The 17,022-nt window shown below is 39.8% G+C and overlaps 1 protein-coding gene across 8 annotated transcripts in view; it reads right to left on the bottom strand.

Moving 5' to 3' along the window:
• pds5a (PDS5 cohesin associated factor A) overlaps positions 1 to 17,022 on the bottom strand; it is a 120,088-nt gene that overhangs the window by 30,834 nt on the left and 72,232 nt on the right. For all 8 annotated transcript variants that reach the window (XM_052034201.1, XM_052034191.1, XM_052034212.1 and 5 more), the window contains 8 exons: positions 16,866 to 17,005; positions 14,268 to 14,383; positions 12,337 to 12,442; positions 11,820 to 11,980; positions 9,383 to 9,506; positions 8,165 to 8,323; positions 5,726 to 5,794; positions 5,099 to 5,235 (listed from right to left, as the gene is read on the bottom strand). In XM_052034201.1, coding sequence (XP_051890161.1) covers positions 5,099 to 5,235; positions 5,726 to 5,794; positions 8,165 to 8,323; positions 9,383 to 9,506; positions 11,820 to 11,980; positions 12,337 to 12,442; positions 14,268 to 14,383; positions 16,866 to 17,005 — 1,012 coding nt within the window. The remainder of the gene's footprint in view (positions 1 to 5,098; positions 5,236 to 5,725; positions 5,795 to 8,164; positions 8,324 to 9,382; positions 9,507 to 11,819; positions 11,981 to 12,336; positions 12,443 to 14,267; positions 14,384 to 16,865; positions 17,006 to 17,022) is intronic.

Below are 17,022 nucleotides of genomic sequence, written 5' to 3'. Positions count from 1 at the left end.
ATTGTACGAGTAAGACTGAAATAAGTATAACTACATGCTACCATGAGATCGGGGACAAAACCCCAATATAACAGTGTCTTAACTTCACTAAGCAGCAATCATAAAGTGGGCAGTTGGCTTGCTCTACCAAGATCCAAGGCAAATTGGAAGCAACAAGGCAATGGCCATCTGATTGTAGTAGATAAAAAGGATGGGTCCATCCTAAGACACCTTCAGTGGCATAATGAACTTCAACAGCAGGCAGAAGAGCTGGCCATTACTATGATAATGAGAGATAACTATAAGTTAAGACTGTGAAATACTCAAGTGATAAGGTTTAGTCATGAGATCAACATGGAGAACACGATCCTTACTTCAACGGCCAACAGCAATCTATTCCATGCTCCTCTGCACTTGATTGACTCAGTACCGATAACTAGGATGCTACACAATTAGTGAAGTGGAAAATAGAGGTGATACTGTGACAGGCAATATTCCAGTTGCAACAGGATGATGGTAGTTGAAATGGGTTGGACTTCGACTGGATGTCAATGCAGTACTTTTTCATTACAGGAAAACAGAAGGAATAGAAAGGAAATGAACCTTGGAAACAGATTTAACACCTTACCAAACCATGGAACAGCACAAAAACCTGGTAATGCAGAGAGACCCTAGGACCAACACTTGAAAGTAGAGATCCTGAGTATGGGGTAGAAAACAAAGGAAAGCCACAAGTCTGACCGAGACTGATCACTTTGTGTCATGACAGGTAATATATCATGCAAGGTGTGTATTCTTGTACATTACCTTTACAACTGATTAAAGCTAAGTCCACCCTTCACCAGCTGTCAGCAGTATATCATAGAGTCAGAGTGTTATACAGCACAGAAACAGGCCCTTTGGCCCAACTGATCCATGCCAACCAACATGCCCCATCCAGACTAGTCACATTTGCCAGCCTTTGGCCCATATCCTTCGAAACATTTCCAATCCATATACCTGTCCAACTGTCTTTTAAAAGTTGTTATTGTACCTGCCCCAACCACTTCCTCTGGCAGCTGATTCCACATAGATACCACCCTTTGTGTAAAAAAGTTACCCCTCAAGTTCCTCTTAAATCTTTCCCCTCACCTTAAACCTATGCCTTCTAGTTCTTGATTCACCAACTATGGGAAAAAGACCGAGTACATTCACCCTATGTCCCTCATGATTTTAAACACCTCTATAAGATTGCCTCTCAATATCTTACACTCTATGGAATAAAATCCAAGACTGTCCAACATCTCCCTATAACTCAGTCCCTCAAGACTTGATCAGCATCCTTGTAAATCTTTTTTGCACTCTTTCCAGTTTAATAACATCTTTCCTATAGTAGGGTGACCAAAACTGAACTCAATACTCCAAGTGGGGCCTCACCAGCATCCTGTACAACTGCACCATGACCTTCCAACTTTTATACTCAATGCCCTGACTTATGAAGGCCAGTGTGCCAAAAGCCTTCTTCACCACCTTGTCTGCCTGTGACTCCACTTTCAATGAATCATCTACTTGTACTCCAAGGCCCCTCTGTTCTACAACATTCCCCAGTGCCCTGCTGTTCACTGTGAAAGTCCTACCTGGATTTGACTTTCCAAATTGCAACACCTCACTCTTATCCAAATTAACCTCCACTTGCCATTCCTTGGCCCACTTACTCAGCTGATCAAGATTCCCCCTGTAATTTTTGATAACCTTCCTCATTGTCCACTACACCACTTATTTTAGTGTCATCTGCAAACTTACTAACCATGCCTTTTACATTCTTAACCAAATCATTGATACAGATGACAAACAACAATGGGCCCAGCACCAACCTGAGCCACACAACTAGTCACAGGCCTCCAGTCAGAGAAATAACCTTCCACCATCACCCTCTGCTTTCTACCATCAAGCCACTTGTGTATCCAATTAGCCAGATCTCCCTGGATTCCATGCAATCTAACCTTCCAGAGCATCCCAAGCAAAAAGCCATGCTGACTCCCCCCTAATCAACCCGTTTTTCCAGATGTATGTACACCTTATCCTCAGAATCCTCTCCAGTAACTTACCTACCACAGATGTTAGACTACTGGCCTGTAATTCCCAGGTTTTTTGCTGCCCTTCTTAAATGAAGGCACAACATCTGCTACCCTTCAGTCTACCAGCAATTCACCCGTGGCTAACGATGATGCAAATATCTCAACCAGGACTCCTGCAATTTCTTCTCTAGCCTCCCACAGTGTTCTTGGGAATGCCTGGTCAGGCCCTGGAGATTTGTCTACCTTCATACCTTTAAAGACATCCAGCACCTCCTCTACTGTAATGCGGACTACCCCCAAGACATCCCCATTTACTTTTCCTAGTTCCGAAGTCTTCATGTCTTTCTCCACGGCAAACACAGAGGAGAGATGTTCATTAAGGACCTTGCCCATCTCCTGCAGCTCCACACAAAGGTGTCCCCTTTGGTCTTTGAGAGGCCCATTCTCTCTCTAGTTACTCTTTTTCCCTTAATATACATAAAATCTCTTCGGATTATCCTTAATCTTCTCTGCCAAAGTTATCTCATGCCCCTTTTTGCCCTCCTGATTTCCTTCTTGAGTACAGTCCTGTATCCCTTATACTCCTGTCTGTGACATAAATAAAATTTCAGTGGCATCAACCATTACCAGTTGGATTAATAAAAAGTAAACCATTAATTGAAGCAACCATCAATGGAGGAACTCTATGTATAAAATCTTATAAATTACAATCTGAAGGTGAAAGTTAACATTTAAGACTTTACAAATGATGAACGTATACTATAAAATCTATAAAAAGTTAGTAAAATGATTACAAGATCACAAGACAAGGGAGCAGAAGTAGGCCATTCGGCCCATCGAGTCTGCCCCATATCCCTTGATGCCGACTATTTAGATATCTCTCTCTTCCTTAAACACCTCCAATGATCTGGTCTCCACTGCTGTACTTGGCAAGGAATTCCACAAATTCACCACCCTCTGGCTAAAGAAATTTCTCCTCATCTCTGTTTTAAACCTGTACCCTCTAATTCTAAGATAGTGCCCTCTGGTCCTGGACTCACCCACCAAGGATAACAGCCTGACCACATCTACTCTGTCCAGTCCTTTCAACATTTTAAATGTCTCTCTGAGGTTCCCTCTCATTCTTCTGTACTCCAGTGAGTACAGTCCAAGAGCCGACAAACGCTCATCATACGTAAGCCCTTTCATTCTGGGAGTCATCCTCGTAAATTCTCCTCTGAACCCTCTCCAACATCAGCACATCTTTCCTAAGATATGGGGCTCAAAACTGTGCACAGTATTCCAAATGAGGCCTCACTAGTGCCCCGTAGAACCTCATCAACACTTCCTTACTTTTATACACTATACCTCTCGAAATGAATGCCAACATAGCATTCGCTTTCTTTACCACCGATCTGACTTGGTGGTTAACCTTTCAGGTATCCTGCACGAGTACCCCCAAGTCCCTTTGTACTTCTGTACTTTGAATTTTCTCTCCTTCTAAATAATAATCTGCCCGTTTATTTCTGTTTCCAAAGTGTACAACTGCACATTTCTCAACATTGAATCTCATCTACCATTTCCTTGCCCATTCTCCTAAACTATCTAGGTCTCTCTGCAACCTTCCTGTCTTCTCAATACTCTCTGCTCCTCCATCTATCTTGGTGTCATCCGCAAACTTAGCTACAAAACCATTTACTCCATCATCCAAATAGTTAATGTATAAGGTAAAAAGAAGCGGCCCCAACACCGACTCCTGCGGAACACCACTAGTAACTGGTAGCCAACCAGAACGAGATCCTTTTATTCCCACCCTTTGCTTCCTGCCAACCAGCCAATGCTCCACCCATTCTGTTATCCTACCTGTAATTCCATGACCTCTTATCTTATTAATTAGTCTCTTATGCGGCACCTTGTCGAAGGCCTTTTGAAAGTCTAAATACACAACATCTACCGCCTCTCCCTTATCCACCCTACCTGTGATTTCTTGAAAAAAACTCCAATAGGTTGGTCAGGCAGGATCTTCCCTTCACAAAACCATGTTGGCTAGGACCTATCTTGCCTTGCACCTCTAGGTATTCCATAACCCCATCCTTGAGGATCGATTCCAGTAACTTTCCCACCACTGATGTCAGACTAATAGGTCTGTAATTTCCTTTATGCTGCCTCCCACCTTTCTTATACAGCGGAACTACATTTGCGACCCTCCAGTCCTCCGGAACCATGCCGGAGTCTATAGATTCCTGGAAAATTATCACCAATGCCTCCGCTATCTCTAAAGCCACCTCCTTCAGAACCCGGGCATGCACCTCATCCGGTCCGGGAGACTTATCAGTCTTTAGCCCATTTAGTTTTCCTAGCACCTTCTTTCTAGTAATCTTAACTGAACTCAGTTCCGTTCCGTGAGACCCGACTAACCAGTATATTGCTGATGTCCTCCACAGTGAAGACCGAGGCAAAATACTTATTTAGTTCTTCTGCCATCTCTTTATCATCCATTATAATCTCCCCCGCACCGTTATCGATTGGTCCTATATCAACCCGTGTCTCTCTTTTACTCCTTATATATTTAAAAAAACTTAGTATCCTTTCAAATGTTATCTGCCAACTTCCTTTCATAATTCATCTTTTCTTTCCTAACGACCTTCTTAGTTTCTTTCTGCAGGTTTTTAAAAGTTTCCCAGTCTTCTGTCTTCCCACTAATTTTTGCTTCCTTGTATGCCCTCCCTTTTGCTTTTATTTTAGCCTTCACCTCTCTCGTTATCCACATTTATGCCTTTCATCCATTCAAAACCTTCTACAACACATTTACGCACAGAAAGTTTTCTTCTGAAGAGAAATGTAACCAGCAACAGAGAAGCGAAAACTTCAATTCAAAAATGAATTCTTTTATATAATCAATAGAGCCTGAGTTTCTATATAAAAAAAAGTAGAGCAAAGATATACTATTTGATTAATCATATAGTTTTTTCATTTTTCTTTGATTCAAAATGTTGATTGGATCATATACCTCCACTATATTTCATTATAGAAAAGTTCATGAAAGTATTCAAGGGAACAATTACAATGATGAGCAAAGTTACCTTATCTTCTTCTGTTCAGTTAGGTCACCTTCACTAACCAGCATGGCTGATAACAGCCGAAGTGTAGAATTGGCAGATTTGGATTGATTATTCTTCATCCCTAATAACCACCGTACCAAAAGCTTAATGGCCTGAACCTAATGAGAAAAGATGATATTACTGCATTATAATCCACAATGTTTATGAATGTCTATTTCTTTCAAAATAGTTCAAAGATCTATAGATATTTTGGGCCCTGTTATGTAGTCAAAACAAATCAATATAGAAGCAGAATAGGGAGATTACTGGAAATCAAAAGAAAAAAACATAATATGTTAGAGATGCTAAGCAGTTCTGCCAACATTTGTGGATCAAGTTAATGTCTCTGTTTAATAACCTGAACTGGTCAGATAAAACAAATCTGAAGATACAGAGAAAGAAAAGAGAAAGTAGAGGAAAGGAAGAAAAAGCAAGAAAGGTCTGTGAAAAGCAAAAACAAAATTACAAAATCGAATTGAAGGTACAAGGCAAAAGTGGTCCAGAGGAGATTGCACGGGCAGCAAAATCCTGGTTTAGTCCTCAAATCACAACCATCTTAATATTCAACTTCCAAATAGCCAGTAATAGTATATATTTGTCTCATCATACCTTTGCTAGTACTTCTGGAGAGACTTCTTCATTTGGAGTCCACAATTTACCATTTTTCCCTCCAGGGAACTGGAAAGAGACATGTACATTTACTTTTATGTAGAGTATAAATGAATAACAGTAAGTGTTTAATATATAATATTCCATGTCATGTGATGATGATTTGGGCTATGTAATATCACCAAAGACTACATTATTTTGTAACATCCTCTGAATAATAAGTTAGCATGAGACAACTCAAACAACTTTTCTTCTCCTTCAAAGGCAATGATTTAGGGTGGGATATGGCCCAATAGTGGTATCATAATACCTAAGTGCATATCATGGGAGGTGGCACATTTCTTCCAGTTTTTACATTCTGCTTCTATGCAAATGGACTTAGTAATCAATGCTATCCAAATTGCTCCTTCTTCATTCTGAGTGAGGATGTTGCTCTTTTTGAGAACAACCTTTAATTGTTTCTTCTCTTCACCTAATTATGTCTTGCAGTGACATAGTTTGGAATAGAGTACCTACTTCAGGAATCTGTTGTCAGCAAGTGAACAATTTAAGTCTGCCCAATGGAACCAACCTTAGTGCTGGGGATGTTGACACTGAAGTTAATTCACTTATCCTTCAAATGGATTTGGAAGATATTGCAGAGGAGGTATTGGTGATATCTTGCTACTGATTTGCAGTGCCTTTGACATCCATGATTCAAGTATACAGGAGGGCAGGGCAAGAGATTAATGCTGTCCAGTGGACCATGAGTTTGTTCTAGGTTTGAGGCTTTAATCTCCAAGAACACTTGAAACTCAGCCTCTGAGCATGCATACACATAGGTGTTGTCTGTATAGTACATCAATTCAATGACTGAAGTTGGAGTAACTTTGGTTCTGCAGTGGAGGAAACATAGGTCGAACAGTTTCCTATTCATCCTGTAGATTAGCTCCACTCCAGTGGGAACCTTGTTGAAGGTGAGGTGCAGCACTTGCAGTGAGAAAGATTGGGAAAAGCACTGGAGGAATGTTGCAGCCTTGCTTGACACCAGTATACAATGGTCTGTTGTGGACGTCTTGGTTAAGATCAGTTTGCATGCCATTATGAACAAGCAGTAAGATTTTGAGTCAGGCAAATTTGAAAAGGATGTTCCAAAGTCGCCCTCAATTGATGGAGTGAAAGGCTTTTGCGAAATACAAAAAAAGCCAAATAGAGTGGATGATGCTGTTCCCTGTATTTCTCTTTGAGTTGATGTATGGTGAAATCATGCCCATTGTGCCTCAAGATTGATGAATCCACACTGTAATTCGGGAAGCAGCATTTTGATCATTGGAAGGAAGTGGTTGTGAAGGATCTTGCAATGACTTTCCATGTGGTAGAGAGACAGCTGGCTCTTCTCTGGTTACCACAATCAGATTTATATCCTTTTTTGAAGGTGGTTTAATTATAGCAACTCCACAATCCACTCCTCCCCAGACCTGGGAGATGAGTTTGTAAATTTGAGACTAAAGTTTTATAACTTCAGACACCTCCTATACCTGAGGCATTGTTTTTCAGTTGGCACTTCTGACATCATCAACTGGGCTGAAAGCATGGCTGGACTGGATAGTCTACAATAGAATGGAGTCAAGGTGCTCGACTCAAGGAAGAGTCATGTTTGAGTTCTCTGAGGTGTTCTTTCAACAGGCACTGGCTGTCTCCATGCGCTTGGTAAGCTCACCTTCAATTTTAGCTCTTAGCAGCATCATCTTTGGGTGTCTGGCCCACAGATGGCCCTGAAGATTCCATTTGTGGTACGGTTATAAGCAAGTTACTGACCTCCCACACTTATCCTGCCCATCATGTGTTCTTTAATTCATGGACTTCCAAATGTACCCCAGCTTTCAGGTGCCTGTGCAGTGGTTTCTTTCCAATGGAGGCATGCTGGACCTTCCGGTCGAAGAATGCCTTGGATTTAAGTAGCTGCTGGTCATTCTCATCAAACCAGTCCCAGTGTTTTCTGGTAGAGAAGCCAAGAGTCTCGACATGGGTGTTAATATGGTAGCCTGCTCTGCCCATTTTGTGGTTGCTTTGTTGATAGTATGGCACCAGCTGTCTATACCTATAATAAGCACCATTTCTGCCATATTACAGACTGAATTAATGTAGAACAATGGCAAAAAGACTGAATTAATTCAAGATTTCTGGTAGATTTATCAACAAGATGAATACATAGTTCTGAAAAGGCTATTTCAATAGATACGAGGAAAACTTCTTTGACCTGAATAATGTGATGAAGTGTTTTAAATCAAGAACACAAACTAGAGCTTACAAATTTCGCACTGCAAGGAGCAGAATATTTAAAACAATACAACGAAGAAACCCATCATCTTACAAGTCAAAAAAATTGGAATTTTAGCACCAAAAATACTGTAATAAAATTGTTCTGGAAGCAAGATGTAGTGCATAAACATTACATACCCTATCATTCATTAGTAAGTCTTTTACGATAAAATTTGCGACCACTGACTTCATTGGAGAGGCAAACTGATCTGGTGCCAACATAGCAATATGTCCCAACGAGACGAGTGGGGTTACCAGTTGTTCTGGGGTGTCAGCATTTAGGCTTTTGCTTAGTGGCTGGAGAAAAAGTATACATAAATAGAACTTATAAAGTGTTACATTTCGGTAACTAAGTACCTCAATAGTGCATTGAAATCACTACACAATAAACCACCGCGTTTCTGGGGGGGGGGGGGGGGGGGGGTGGGGGACGGTTTCTAGAAAATAGTCCATTGTAGCGGCCCGGACCTGCAGGACTCGAACCGCCATCGGTGGCCGCAGGCGCATGCGTGGGAGCGCGACACGAACTAACTGCGACGTGGACTAACTGCGGGGCGGGCCTTCCGGCGGGGACCGCATGTCATGTCCGCCAGAGAGGCTCTCGGTTACTTTGGTGAGCGCGCGCGCTTTGTTTCAGTCAGTAAAGTGTGCTCCAGTCCAGCCGCCGGTCTCCGCATTTTCTTCCCTGTCACGCGCTGCGTTCGGCTACACATATTGCAATTTTCCACAACACAAAGCAGCATCATCTGTACCTGCGAATGATGTACACCTGAGCTGAAAAAAAATTAATTTTGTGTATCTCAAGTGTTTAGCTTGTAGTTTATGAATTCTGTGCAGGCATATTTCTGTTACCCAAATGGCCATAACATGGGGGTCACCTATATTGTAAACTCTGATGATAGCATGACCATTAAATGCTCTGTAATCACAATAGTTCTAGTAGCTCAGATCTTTACCAAAACTAAAATTCTTTCAACATTAAACTATGAGCATTTTCAAAAAGTAAATTCAGATAACGACAGTTTTTCCAATTTCTTACAAAGACAACAGAATAATGGCGCAATTCATATTTTATGTGAATGAGTCAAGAGTCTGAATCCCAACTTTGATCTTTCAAAACACCTCTTATTATTGTTCATATCAGATCAAGAAGAAATAATCTATAAATAAAATATATGCAGACTATTACAAAATCATATAAAAACTGGGGAACTATTATAATGACCCTACAAATTCAGTGCAAACTCCAAACCATTTAATTTGATGTGATTTGACATATTCTTAAACACTCTTAATTGAAAGCAAAATTAATAAACATTATAACCTAATGAATAGAGGAAAAATTAGTTCAGGTACCTCAAAGATCTGTGCCAGTTGTACTTCTTTGTTTGTGAAGATAGCATGAATGCAGTGAACAGCTTGCTTAGCTTGGCGAGGGGTACCTCTCTTTGCTTTCTGATGCAGAATGGGAATGAGTGTGCTGTAAGGAAAATTATATATTATCTTACTGATTAATAATATTTTGAAAGTTAAATCCAGCTGAACTAATTTGTAGATTTCTTGACATTTATCATAAGTATGCCATTCAGCCCTTCATACCTACTCTGTCATTCAAAAAGTTCAGGGCTAGTCTTATAGTCCACAGCCTCCAATAACTCAGAATTCCTCTTTTCTCTTAACATCTAAAAATCTATCAATTCCTTGAATATATCCAGCAACTGAGGCTCCACAGCCATCTTGGATAGAGAATTCCAAAGTTCCACAACTCTCTGGGTGAAAAGATTTCTTTTCATCTGTTTTTAAATGTCTGATTCCTTGAGACTGTGTCACTGGTTTGGGACACCCCATGCAGGGGAAACATTATCTTTACATGTAACCTGTCAAGCCCTGTAAAAATTTTATACATTTCAACGAGATCACCTCTCATCCTTCAACTCCAGAGAGTATAGGCTCAGTCTACTTAATCATACGGTAATCCGGCCATCCTATGAATCAATCTGATGAACTTTCACTGTACTCTCTCTATCATACATTGATTGTTTCTTTGCTAGGAGACAAAATATTCCAGATGTGGTCTCATCAGAACCCCTATGTAATTACTGTAATCCTTCTGTGATAAAGGCCAACATAGCACTTGCTTCCATAATTGCTTTCTGCACCTGCACGTTAACCTTCAGGGCTTAACGTACAAGGACATCCAGGTCTCTTTGAATACCAACGCTTTTTAATCTCTTGCTTTTTAAAAATACTGTCTTTCTAATTTTCTACCCTAATGGATGACCACACATTTTTCCACATTCTATTCCATCTGCCATGTCTTTACCCATTCCCTTCGTCTGTCTATATTCCCCACATGCTTCATTAACATCCTTCAGGTGTGAAAATTTTCCACTTTGCTTGGTTTGGACTCTGTGTGACATATCCAGAATAACACACAAAATGTGTGCATTATTCTGGATATAGCCTGGATATATTCTGGATATAAATTACAAAAGGGTCAGGAATGACCGCTGAGTTCCTCCAGCATTTTGTGTGTTGCTCCAGGTTCAAGCATCTGCAGTCTCTTGTGTATCTATATCCAGAATAATGTAGCTCTTAACTGTTCCTTGAGATGGCTTAGCGAGTCATTCAGTTGTATCAAACTGGATGCATTTTACAAAACTGAACAGCCATCTGGTATCAACCTAGTTACTGAATACAGACAAAACAATGTATCCTATCTCTGTAGGCCTTTCAAGTCCTTCTCTCAAACATCTAGGGACTAGTATCTACATTGGAAGAGCTATTCCACGAACTAATCTAGTACCTGCCAGATATCATCATATTCAAAGAATCATATCTTTCGACAGATATCTCAGACACTTCCATTAGATTCCTGAGTAATTGCTATCTCACCAAGAGATGAGACCATCATTATTGTTGACACAGTGGGATCCAGCTGGGGAGGTGGGCCCAATCCGTGGGGATGCATACCATGCCTGGACAATTACGGAAGTATTTTCACCAGAAAGGTTGTAACATTTTAAAATGGCAGCCTATCATAATTACCTTAAAGGAAATAAAGGGTGGGCAATTTATCGCCGACCTAGTCAGTGACATTCACAGTTAATAGCGGTTAAAAAGCCTGTATTAGAAATCCATTCGTGTAGTGAGAATGCAAGCAGTCTGGAGAGCTTGCGGCACTTAAACTCAAACAGCAATGAAGATGCCACAGTTAGATATGAATCTGTCTTGATTAAGGACTTTAAAGGGAAATAAGCTAGGATGCAACATAAATGGAGTACAATCATTAAATTTCCACACACAGAAATGTAAGATGCTGCTTGAAATGTAAATGATCAACAAATAGAAAAAAACTTGTGTACGTTAAGTGCCTAAGATATAAAGTTTGAACTGAAAATGGATTTTCCAGCAATAATGGAACTTAATCTGATAAAAACAAGTAAATGATTCAGTATAACATAAAATCATAGATTGATACTGTGCAGAGTATGCTGATTCGGTCTTCTGTGCCCATAGCATCTAGTAGAAAGAGCCGTATAATTGGTCCCAATTTCCCACATCTACAAAGACAAAAGTAAATCTATAACTGATGAACCTTCACTGCACTCTATCACATGTACATAATTTCTTAGCTAGGGAGATGAAATATTCCAGACGTGGTCTCATCAGATCCCCTATGTAATTGCTCTAAGGCTGCATTATCTGCAACTTGACAACATAGGACAGAGTTTTGCTAATTATACAAACTTTTTCTCATCCATGAAAGTTTTCTTCAAAAATATGAACTTACGAACGTATCTGTAGAAGGTCTGTCTCTATTTTGTGCCCAGTGTTTCTAAAGATTTGAATAGCAGCTTCAGCAACTTTATCGTCCTCCATTTTTAGACACTGCAAGAGCGATTCATAGGTCTCTGAAGAGTGGAAGGAGGTAGGGTGTGTGAATGATAAGACCTGCAGGACAGTAATTGGGAGAATATAAAGAAATCTTTTACAATTACCTTTTTATTCTTTGATAAAATATTTGCTATTTTTAAATAAAATGCAATTCCGAAATGACTCTGTACAATGGGAATTGATATTAAACAATATCCAGTAGCCAATTCGCTACTGTGGAATAGTATCAAAAGCTTCACAAAAATAAAACCAGACTATGAAATCAATGTAACAGAAAAAACAAATTACAATTACAGGATGTTTATATTTCTGGGAAGGTCCTAAATAAATGCAAACAATGGGATTCAAGGCTGGAAATTTAAATTGGTATCAAATTTAAAACTTTACTTTCTGTATATTTGAGAGGTGAATACCTTAAGCAGCTCCAAGCCTGCTCTGATTGCAGAATCGGGTGACACACCCTCTTCTTCATCATCCGCTGTCCCTTCTATGGATTTGTTCATTAACTTCACTAAGGAGCTGAGAACGCAAATGTTTTACGACTTAACAATTAAGGCTATTGGAATAAATACAAATAGACTGGCACCCTGCCACCATTACTTGCATTAAAGAAAATCAATTCTTTTTGAACTTTGCAAGTTAGAGAGCTCAGTTAACTGTGAATTGTCAGCTTTTATTTTAAATATATTTGCAGCGATTCATTTACAAGATGTTGGAGAGGAATATAGAGTGATAGGCTTATACAGCATGGAAACAGGCCCTTCGGCCCAACTCATCCATGCTGACCAAGTTGATAATCTGAACTAGTGGTATTTGCAGCATTTGACCCATATCTCACTAAACCTTTCCTATCCATATACCTGTCCAAATGTCTTTTAAATGTTGTAATTGTACTCACCTCTACTACTTCCTCTGGCAGCTCATTCCACATACCCACCACCCTCTACGTGAAAAAGTTGGCCCTAAGGTCCCCTTCAAATCTTGCCCCTTGCACCTGAAGTCTATGCCATCTAGCTTTAGAATCCCCTACCCTGGGAAAAAAGCTGTGACCATTCAACTGATTTGTGCCCCTCATGATTTTATATACCTCTATAAGGTCATCTCAACCTCCTACGCTTCAGGGAAAAAAAGCACTAGCCTTTCCAGTTTCTCCTTTTAGCTCAAGCCCTCCAGTCCCAGTAACATCCTTGTTAATCTTTTCTGCACTCTTTCCAGCTTACTGACATCCTTCCTATAGCTAGGTGACCAGAACTGTACACAATACCCCAAGTGTGGTTTCAGCAACATATTGTTCAGTTCCAACATGACATCCCAAATCTTATACTCATGACTCCCTGACTGATGAAGGGAAGCGTGCCAAACACCACCTTCACTACCCTGTCTACCTGTGTCATCATTTTCAGGGAACTATGTAATTGTACCCCTAGGCCTCTCTGTTCTATATCATTCTTGGGGCCTTGCCATTTACTGTGCAAGTCCTGCCCAGGTTTAACTTTCCAAAATGTAACACTTTGCATTTGTTCAAGTTAAATTCCATCTGCCATTCCTTGGCCCACTTTCCCAATTAATCTAGATCTGGTTGTATTCTTAGATAACCTTCTTCATTGTCAACTATACCACCAATTTTAGTGTCATCTGCAAACTTACTAACCATGCCAACTACTTTTGCATCCAAGTTTTAGTACAGATATCCCAGTGAGAAGAGGAAATACTTATTGAGATTACACAATACATTTCCTCAGAACTTAAACTGTTTGTTCATAGAAATATTTCACTTAGTTGCCAGAATTGAAAGGTTCCAGTACTAAATCTTGTATCTCAAAAGATTATTTCAATTACCACTTTGCACTGTTTATTTCAGTTCAGCAATCTAAATGCTGTTCCTTTGGAAACATTAAGATCTTATTCACTGCATTTATCATAAACTCTTACAAGCTAGGAGACAAGCATCAAGGGACAACGTGGCAAATTAATGGAACAATAAGCAAAATAAATGACAAAAAGGTCAAAAATAATAAAAGTAGTGTAGCTGCAATTTATGCTGATGAGACAAAAATATAAGTTGCAACTGTGCCATAGTTGCTTAGAAGACATAGTCGGCATTCTCAGCCTTAATTGTCCATCACTAGACTATACATACATGCAAACTATCAATTTCTAATCAAATAATTTAATTCCAAGTATTGACTGAATTAACTTAAACCTAGTCTGATGGACAACAAGTTATTTTTGAAGTGGCAACTATCAAACTTATACACAGCAAATAAATGTCAAACTTTTAGCTTTAAAAAAAATCTTTCCAGGAAAATGTTTCAGTAAAATATAAATATTTTGAAAGATATACCTTATAGCTTCTGAATCAATGTGCACTGGTGCAATCCTTTCTAGCAAGAACTTCACCATTTCCAGGAAGGGATTAGTTGGCTGCTTGGGATTTGCTAGTTTACGTGTAATTTCTCTCTAAATAAAGGAGGAAAAAGGAATTATTAACCCACATTCAAACAGGACAATGATTCAGAAATGACAATTAATCACAGATGTTAGCCACAAATTTCTAGTTTTACAAAGGTCAGTGGCTTGTTAATAGTTTGATGCAAAACACCAAAGATGCAAGTTATCACACAATTAATACAACTTGTCACCTATAATTGAGTTATGCTAACAAGACAGTTATTTGACATGAAAATACCGCCGCCCCCCCTCCCCCCCCCCCCACCCCACACAAGTTGGTTGTCACTTTTGACTGTTCAGATCATTTGGACATTTTAATTAGATCCCACGAGAATTTATTAGATCAGTTGGTGGGCAGATCTGAACAAATGATATCAGTTTGTCATTAGCCAGGAGGAGAATGGGAACATGGGAGGGGTGGGAAAGGTTGTGGAATCAGAAATTATTACGACCTATTTTCATCCACTGTTGTGCACAAAGCTAAAAGAAAACTTATTTTCTTAACACATTACATGTTCCCTGAAATAGAACTTTGAAGCATACCTAACTTTACTTTCTTCAAGATCAATGGTCATTGTTTTCTTTTTCAATAAATATAGTGAGTGTATATTTCCATCACCTATGTACAACTCAGACATACTGGAGCATTATCAATGCTATGCTTATGGAATTGTTACAGTTTGGAAAAGAAATGCTCAGTTAGATTGAAGAGATCCTAACTTCTTATTGAAACAAAAATTACACAGAGCTTCGACAGAATAAAAACTGTGAATTCAAACTGTTGAGAGATGCACTAAATTTCAAAACGGAAGTTCAATAATTTCAGAGTGGGAGGGACAGCTGACGGAGCATGGCACTGGAAAATTAAGGGAGTGCAGTAAGGGAACACATAGGGTCAGAGCCTTATATCAAAATAATTGTGGAAGAAATAGCATATTGGGCTGGATCTTCTGAGAGCCAGGTGGAATTATCACACTCATTTACCTGTCTTCTAAGCAGTTGCTTCTCAGCAGAAGCTTGGCATCTCAGTGGATTTTCTTGGCCCGAGCATGAGTGGACAATTCCAGCTGTCAGTGATGCTGGCATTACTGATCTGTGTCAGGGCATTGGGACTGCTGGAACTGTTCAGCACATTATATCTTTGCTTTACAACATCTGCACATTATATGGCTTCAGATATCCTTCCTGATGTTATAGCAAAGAGCTGAGGTTTTATTTTTAAACATCAAGTTTTGATTTGCATTTGCCTTGTACTTTCTATAGCATAGAGAGGGAGAATGCTGCCTTGGCAATGCCCAGGTTTTCCTTACACCTGATGCCCCATTAACAACTTAGCCTAAACCGACACTTATAATTGGCGGCATGATAGCGTAGCAGTTAGGGTAACGTTATTACAGCACCAGCGACCTGGGTTCAATTCCGGCCGCTGTCTGTAAGGAGTCTGTACGTTCTTCCCATGTCTGCATGAGTTTCCTCCGGGTGCTCCAGTTTCCTCCCACGTTCCAAAGATGTACGGGTTAGGAGCTGTCGGCATGCTATGCTGGCGCTGGAAGTGTGGCAGCACGTGTGGGCTGCCCCCAACACATTCTACACAAAAGATACATTTCACTGTGTGTTTCGATGTACATGACAAATAAAGAAATCTTAAAAAAAACATTGTTTTAAGATTTCCACAGGCCTGACATTCCAGGCACCCATAAGGAGCCAGATCATTGAAAACTAAAGCTATTATTCCATTGTTCATAGGGAGAAATCCCACGAGAGTAGGGAACATACAGCATTGCTGGGTAGTAGGCATTACCGAAAATCATCACCAGAAACTTTTTGCAGCTAGCAAGCCCGGTAGTGGGGCTCATTGGCTGTGCAGGCTATTCATGGACCTATGGTAAGAAAACTTCTATGCTGCCGATCAGCAGGGAGATGGCCCCCTCTGAGGAGACCTTGTCAGGGAGCATACTGGAAGAAACAGGATATACCCAACAGTGCACTGGCAGATTACTAGCTTTTGAAATATCTGCTGTGTTGTTATTTATATACAGTAAAGAACAACTTGAAATGACAGGCTGCAATAAAGTAACAAGTATCAAAAAGCTTCTGCCCAAATTGTGCCAGTCTACCATACTATTAATTTGCAAAAGCAATATTTCCCCACTTACCTTATCAATGACATGCATTGAATGTGGAAAGTACAAACTAAAACCCTTGCAGACACGTGGGATAGCCACTACAAGCAGAATTACACCATGAACAGTTAACAGCATCTCTGGCACCAAAAAACAACAATGACATTTGCAATCTCATTCTTCATGGATGTGAATTATTTTAAGAGATTCTTAAAATGCCAAATTTATAATATTTTAATTGTTTTCTTCCTTTCTCTTCTCTCTCTATCCAATCTTTCTTCACCATGAAACAACATAATAATTGATAATAAAAAAAATCAGGCTTCTTTAATCAGGAAGATCAAAGGCAGTTAACAACATTCCCTTACCACACAGACTTCTGCTTGTTTACAAGAGCAGGCAGGGCTAATCAACAGTTCCAACTGACCTCGCAGCCTCTCATCATCACCCAGGACCTGGTTGAATTTCTTCATGAAATCCTGCGCTTTTCCTGGGTCAGGCAAATTTTCTGTTCACAGAGTAAGA

Source organism: Pristis pectinata, chromosome 2 (assembly GCF_009764475.1).
Source record: "Pristis pectinata isolate sPriPec2 chromosome 2, sPriPec2.1.pri, whole genome shotgun sequence".
In the NCBI taxonomy this organism is placed as follows: Eukaryota; Metazoa; Chordata; class Chondrichthyes; order Rhinopristiformes; family Pristidae; genus Pristis; species Pristis pectinata.
Note: the sequence above shows the minus strand (reverse complement) of the source record. Positions and strands in the feature narration are given on the sequence as shown.